The 8,271-nt window shown below is 27.2% G+C and overlaps 1 protein-coding gene across 1 annotated transcript; it reads left to right on the forward strand.

Annotated features, from left to right (window-relative positions):
* Window positions 5,218–6,685, forward strand: LOC104760511 (embryonic protein DC-8). Its single transcript, XM_010483450.2, is given in 3 exon segments — window positions 5,218–5,336; window positions 5,338–5,430; window positions 5,605–6,685. Coding segments are annotated over 3 exon segments (1,005 nt in total). The 5' UTR covers window positions 5,218–5,292; the 3' UTR covers window positions 6,473–6,685.

Consider the following 8,271-nt stretch of genomic DNA (forward strand, 5'->3'; position numbering starts at 1 on the left):
TGTTAAAACCAACATATGTGAATTAATATATAACTATGCAAATTTTAAAAATAAATATGAATAGATCAGAAAGGCAAGAAATATAAAAGAAATATTTTATTTTTATATAAATAAAATAAAAATTGAAAACAATGTTAAATATATGTAATACTTTCTAAATTAAAGTATATAATCAAACTCTTACAAGTTACAACACATATGAGATATAACAACATTTGATATTGGTGGGAGAGGAGGAGAAAATGATTACTATAAGATGGTAATCCAAATTAGATAATGGAGATGAATCTTTAAAAAATAAGAACAATGTAAAATATATATCATTTAGTCCTTTCTAAATTAAAATATAGAATCAAACTCTTACAACACATATGAGATATAACAACATTTGATATTAGTGGGAGAGGAAGAGAGAATGATTACTTATAAGATAATAATCCAAATTAGATAATGGAGATAAATCTTTTAAAATAAGAACAGTGTAAAATATATATCATTTAGTCTCTAAAATTAAACTTTAGCATTAAAAATTTAAAATGATATTTCATTTATTTTTTACAACCCATACAACAAAAATAAGAAATAAAAAATAAATAAAAAACGAAAAATGATTTGAGGTATTGTATAAGAGAATGAGAAAATGTGAAAATGATATAGTAAAAGAATGCCAATATGAGAGAATGAGAGATTGAGAGAATGCTTATTTATATGATAAGAAATGATGGAAGTTACATTTAGAATTATGGAGTTACAATAGTAATTTATTGTGTTTGAATAAAATTGAGTGGTAGAATATGATTAATGCATAAATTATTTTATTTTCAGTTATAATTTTATTTTAATGTGTGAGTTAAATGTATTGTGTTTATTGGGTCTTAAATATTGTTTAAAGCAATTATAATGCAAATAAAAAAATAAAAAAATTAGAAAACATTAAATGAAAATCAACCAATAAGGTGAGACCAAAACCTTACTTTTATATATATGATATATTGCTTTAAACTTTGAAATGAGAAATATATTATAAACAATAATTTTACATGAGAAATATATTAATTTAGCCAACCAAAATATGAATATAAGTTTAGCCAACCAAAATAAATAAAAAATATTAAAATTTAACCAAAAATAATTTCTCTTGAAAGATAATAAGTTAGTAGGAGGAATGAATTAATGTACAATTATTGGATAGGAGTTACATTTGAGTTAAATGGAGTTACATGCCTTTAATTATAAATAAATATTTTAATTTTTTATAACCTAAAATAAAAGGAATACCAAGTGGCCGAATCGAAATTCACATGATTTGGTTGTTTGTTGATATAAACTCAACACTTACACATAATATTTCAAAATAAAAAAAATATTACTTTTGAAGTGACAAACTAAATTAGTTTTCTTATAAAATTATATGAATTCTTCAATCTCAATGATTTTTAAAACCCCAAGGATAACTTATATTTTTTTTTGTTTTTTCACTCATCAATTTAATTTATAGTGCTAGATTTCATATTAATGGTTTCATCTTTAGAGAATTTAGTTAAATGGTATATTTAAAATTATATTTTATTTTTATATTTAAGTTCCAGTTGAATATGATTTCTTTTTTGGATCATTTTTTATTTTGATTAAACACACAAAAACCTATTGTTTAATTATGTTCTTTTTGTTTTCAAAAACCTCAAATCATAAAAAAATATATATTATATTGATATTTGCAGATTTATCAATTGGATCACAAAACAACATAGTCTTTATAAATAAAGTTGATAGATTTTACAAAACAAAATAAACTTTATAAATGGATAATTATATTGATCTTTAAATATTATATTGATCTTTATAAATTATTAAAAATAATACATGATTATGTGAGATAACTAGAGACATATTAGATAATTAGATATGGATCATTTCAACTTCATGATCTTATTGTGTGGTGAATATTGTAAGAAAGTATGAAAATAATAACTTACAAGATGTTAATATAAAATAGAAAATGGAGATAAACCTTTTAAAAGATTAATATATATATATATATATATAAGATATATATATTATTCAAACTCTAAAACTAAGCTTTTACAATGTTATTTGATTTAATTTTTTATAACCCATACAACAACAATAACAAAAAAAAATACAAAACAAAAAAAAACAAAAAAAAAGAGATTTGAGAGTAGTGGAAGAAGATGAGAGAATGAAAGAGTGATAGAATAAGAGAATAAGATAATGAGTATTTATAGGAAGAGAAATGATGAAAAAATAGATTTAGAAAAATGAGAGTTACAATTCTAATTTATTGTTTTGTTTTAATACAATTTAGTGGAGAAATAAAATTAATGCATAGGGGGAATTTATATAATTTCAGTTTTATATTATATGAGTTAAATGTGAAATTAATTGTTTTAAAATTTGTGTTTTAATATAAATATTTTTTTTTTGTTAAAATTGCATTGCCAAGTGGACCAATAAAAAGAGAGTGAAACCTTTTTTTTTTTTATATGATTTGTTTATTGGCCTTTGTATTGTATTTATCAAAAATCACTCCATTAATTGTACTCCTAAGTCTTAACCAATGGTGTAGATAAAGCGTAACCAAGGGCTAACTTGTCAGTTCAATATACTTATCCACGTAAGATAGTATGTTCTATGTTGTAGTGTATAATCTGCATCACTAATATACATTTCTTAATTGTTTTGTTTTTGCAGCTCAATTGTAATCATGGCAATAATCGGTGCATCAAAAGGTATGTTTTCTAATTTATTTATCATAACTACTTTTATTTTGTTTTATCTTTGCTGTTTAGTTTTTTTCCTTCTAAATAACTGATTTTCTTTAGAATTCTCCATTGGAGAATCAGTAGTAATCTACTTAAACTATTTATGTTACAAATACAAATTTTAAATTTGCTAATATCATCCTTTTCTTTTGACAGAGGAGCAATGAGATCTTCGTTGTAAATGTAATTTTATATTCACTAACGTTTTCATGTGCAATTAAATCATTTTTAGTTGAATCAGGGTGTAGCTCACTACAACAAACTTACAGAGTCAATAAAGAATGATGGAGGAGTAAGAACTATATTTAATTCTTATTAGTGTTTAAAAAGAAATTGTAATAAATCAAAAGTTATAACATTGATGCTACTATGTTATATTACATTGATGCTTTTTTTATTTTTTTTTTCAATCAGCGGATGTTTTAAATGGATACACTTTCCCTTTCTTATTTATTTAAGCGTTTTTTACAATAATTATTTCCATATGTTTATATACTCTTTAATGTTTAAAAAATTGTACATATCAACTGTTTTGCAGTTTTTAATTTATTTTTTGTTTTATGGTTTTTAGTTTTTATTTTTGGTGTAGATAATATTTCTTGCAAAATAATCTTGAAGGGTATTTGTTTAGTTTTTGGTTTTTATCAATAATTCTTCTTAAAAATGTTTTTGAAGTCTTTTTATTTAATTTTTTTCCTTTTGTTTTGTGTTTAAGAATTGACTAAAATAATGATAATAATTGTTTTATAAAATGTCACATTAAATATATTGAAATCCCGCATATAATTTGGTTTACTGAATTTTTGAGGAATTACCAAAAATAATAAAATTCCCATTATTTATCATAAACTATATATATTGCCATGAAAAATTATAAAATATAAAAATATGCTAATTTGGTAAAACAATTAACATAATTAAACTTGATAAAAAACTTATTTTGATTTTGGTGAGACGGGAAACTTATTTTGATTTTGATATGACAGGTTGGCATTATAGGGAGTAAAGTGAAATTTGATTTTTTAAAACACTTTTAGATGTGGACCAGGGAATTAATGTATTAATAAACTATACATATACCATTAAAAAGTTGCACACACTACAAAAATCCTATAATTTGAATATTTATATCAAATACCAATAAATATTCATTACTATACAATCTAAAAATTAATAAAACGATAATAAAATAACAAATAAATACAACATATTTTTTTTTTAATTAAAAATATTATCCCACAGTATACTGCGGGTTAAATCCTAGTAGTAAATGATTATGATTGATTGTTGCATTTGCAGAAAATTAGGCCTGAAGTCGAAGGAAGTTAAAAGAGATTGTAGTTTCTATATTTTCGGCCAACGAAACTGTGTTATTTTTTTATTATTTTTTATTGATTGTAATTAGAATAGCATTGTCTATAAATAAGTTTGAACTTAAAGCCTTTTTATGAAAAATGTTAATATAGATAGTTTATATACATGCCCCTACAATAGAAAATTTCTTTATAAACCTAATTAAAAAAACATAGAGTACTTTTCAATAAAAAACAAAAATCAGTCGCCAATTTTTATAACTTTATTTTCTAATTGTAGAAAAAATGTAAGTTAACCCCGGAAAGTCAAAACTAGTAATAAATATAACTCTCAATGACAGCTAAATTTGTAAAATGTTTATAAATAGTATATAATCGAATTCACTCAATACAAAATCCAAATCCACATTTATAACTTTAAAAAATAAATATATGTGACCATGTAAATGTTTATAACATATGCATAAATATTACATTGTGTATTACTAATTATTTAGTATTAAACTGCTTTTTTATAGATAAAAAGTAAGCTACTTAATTAATTACGGTAGTCCTTTTCGCAACCTTTGCATATTTTACATTGTCGTAATTAAATTAAAGAAAGGTGCATTGGATAGAAAAATAGAAGCCATTTGATTTGATGAGTCAATGGTGATTATTTTTAAAACATCGGTAGTGGAGGGACACTCCAGATGATGAGGGATATCAAGCGAGTATATATGTAAAAAAAAAAAAATTGTCACACTTTATTTTTTTCTAATTAATATTTATATAAAATATTGGTGATGTAGAAAGAATAATACAATGTTAACTAAAAAAAACATGACGAATGCTCTTTTTCGTTTTATGAATGCTCGAACGTTTGATAAACGTCAATTCGCGTTTTACACTCAAAAAGTCAAAACAAAGGCATAGAAACTAGAAAGAATCACTAATCCAACGGTCCATTATCCATATAGATACACCGCAAGTGTTCGATAACGCACCATAGTTAATTTAGCTACCATTGCTAAACACGTGTCACGACACCAACACGTGTCAAATTCGTATCACCAGCTGTCCTAAATGGTTTCTATAAGTTCGCAACATAAGATATTGTTAAGAAAAGAATACATATTGAAAAAAGTTAAGACAAAAGCATTTTATAAAGCTAAATTACGAAAAAGAAGAAGAAGAAGATATTGTTTCGTTGATTGATGAACATGGCGGCTATGCAACTAACGAGAACTGCTTTTTTTGGTTTTCCCTATAAGCCGAGCTCCGAGAACTCTTGCGGTGGTGATTGGTCGCAAAACATCTCGTGTCTTTTTCGCCTCGTCGGTAAACCATTCTAAGGTAAATTAATTAATGAACCGGTTCATAAGCGTGTGTATTTAGCTAATTAATTCCTAAATCCTAAGTGAGCTATATTGATTAAAGAAGTTGGTATAATTAGGTTAACGTGGTTGACAAGAAATCAGGTGAAGTGATGAAGTTATAGGACTGATCAATGCTTTTTTTGGTTTTTCAGGGAGATATGATCCGGTAGAGAAATCAAGAGACTCGAGGGCTGATTTGGCCTATGAGTCGAAGAAATGGAGAGAAGAATCAGGAGAATACTTTGAAACGGGTAAAGAAAAAGCTACGGGTAAAGCGTACGATATGAACGGGAAGACGAGAGATTAGGCAGAACAAACGAAGGATAAAGTGAACGAAGGTGCGAGCAGAGCAGCTGATAAAGCCTACGAGACGAAAGAGAAAGCTAAGGACAAAGCCTATGATGCGAAAGAGAAGACTAAAGATTATGCGGAAGAGGCTAGGGATAAGGTGAATGAAGGAGCGAGCAGAGCAGCTGATAAAGCCTACGAGACGAAGGAGAAAGCTAAGGACAAAGCTTATGATACGAAAGAGAAGACTAAAGATTACGCGGAAGAGGCTAGGGATAGAGTGAATGAAGGAGCGAGTAGAGCAGCTGATAAAGCCTACGAGACAAAGGAGAAAGCTAAGGACAAAGCCTATGATGTGAAAGAGAAGGCTAAAGATTACGCAGAAGAGGCCAAGGATAAGGTGAACGAAGGAGCGAGCAAAGCATCTGATAAAGCCTACGAGACTAAAGAGAGGGCCATGGACTATGCAGAGGACTCAAAGGAGAGAGCAGATGATATGGCACATGGGTTAAAGGAGAAGGCTCAAGATATTGGGGAGAAGACTAAGGAGACTGTAAAAGATGTGTGGGAGACGGCGAAGAGCACGGCTCAGAAGGTGACAGAGGCGGTGGTTGGGTCCGGTGAGGAGGCGGATAGGGCTCGGGATGATGTTGATAAGGGCTTGGAGGATCTGTCTAAAAAGGCGAATGAAAATCGGAATAAGGATGATGATGATTTCAAGAGGTTCTAAATTCACTGATCACGTTGTGCCTTTTGTTTTGTTATAACTTATATAAGTAGTTCTCATCTTTTTATGTTCAATAAGCTCTGTCTAAGAAACTTGGGTAGTAAGGTATTAAAAGGTTTTACTTTTAGGAGAGACTCTCTTATCGCTTTGAATCAATGTAGAAGTAAAGAGTAGTCAAGAATCAAGTTCTAAAGCAAAAAGAGGTAATTTAGATTACCTCAAATCGCTATCAAAAAGGCATGGTTCTCTGTGACAGACACAAACCCGGCATCCGTTGATCTCCACTTCAGGGAAGAACACGGGGAACCAGATGGAGCTTACGTCTAAACTCCACTCTGCCAGACCAAATGGAGATTTTATCTAATCTGCCATCTTCAGGCCCATTCATCCTTCCACGAGAGACATTCTCTCACCAGGAAGAACGTGAGAAGTTTCCTCCTCTCACGGGGTACTAATATGGTTACTCGAACCCTGGTGAGACTCTCCTAATCTCAATTCGATTAATACTTAAATCACATTAAAAAAATCTATATTAACATTTGGTTTATGCTTTTGAAGTTTATCTTATTTAATTTATTTATTTGCAACATTAACTCTTACAAAATTTTCTAAAATAATATTTCTACTTAATTAATTTCTACAAATTTTTTTAAAATAAACAGTTCTACTTAACTCAATTAATGGAATTAATATAAGAATATTAGACATATTAAATTAGATTTTATTGTTATGTTATGTCTTTTAAATACATAATCCTTCATATTCGATTACTACAATCTGTTCAAATCTCGATGGTACTAAAGTTGAGTGCATAATTATTAGCCTATTAAATTCATATTTCCAAAGACGTCCATAATGACACTACCAAGACAAATATTTAGTTGTCTATATATCTTATTTGTAAAGTAAATATTAACCGAAGAAATCTTTGTTTTAATAAAACATTGATTGCTGAAATCTCTCTTTAAATGAGTGCATAACTTAAATTTTACAAAGTTAATCCCTAGAAAGTTTTCCAAAATAATAAAAACTAGAATACATAAAATCGACAGTCCATTAAAATCGAATAATATTCTTAATACTTCAAATATAGATTTAATCGTTTAATGCTATCATAATAATTATGTTAATCCAATATTCATTTCCGATTTTTATGGTACACAAAATCAATATATAAAACTAAATGGAAAGTAAATTTAAAATTTAACATATAAAACTAATAAATTGTATATTCCATAAATATACCTTAAATCCTTCACGTTTTGAAAGATCCTTCATGGCATTTTAAATGATTTTTTGCTTGCTCACCAATTTAGTCTTAAATTCATATCACACCTAATGCATTTTTAAAACACTATAAATAATCTCTCACTACCTAATGGAGAATGCACCAAACATACTTACAACCAGCAAAGAAACCTTACAGTAGTATTTTTTTTTTTTTAAACATTACAGTAATCTATAAAAACGGTTTTGTGTTTTCTTTATGTTTTTTTTCTTTTGCTTTTGATGTTATTTAATATTCGTTGTAAGTAAGTCACTCTCATCTTTAAGAGATGAATCCATGTTCTATCATGATATATATAGTTTTGCTTATTATATCAATAGAATTAAGTTTTCTGTTTCATTTTTTTTTGCAGTACATCTTATTTTGTTCGTTTTATAATCTACCACTTATTATAACAACCAAACATACTAACCATAACATAATAACCAAAAAGGCAAAAATTTAAAAATTGTATTTGCCTTTTCACTAAGTTTTACGGTCGTCTATTATTTGAAAAGGTATTGTCCTTATATAA

Source organism: Camelina sativa, chromosome 18 (genome assembly GCF_000633955.1).
Source record: "Camelina sativa cultivar DH55 chromosome 18, Cs, whole genome shotgun sequence".
In the NCBI taxonomy this organism is placed as follows: Eukaryota; Viridiplantae; Streptophyta; class Magnoliopsida; order Brassicales; family Brassicaceae; genus Camelina; species Camelina sativa.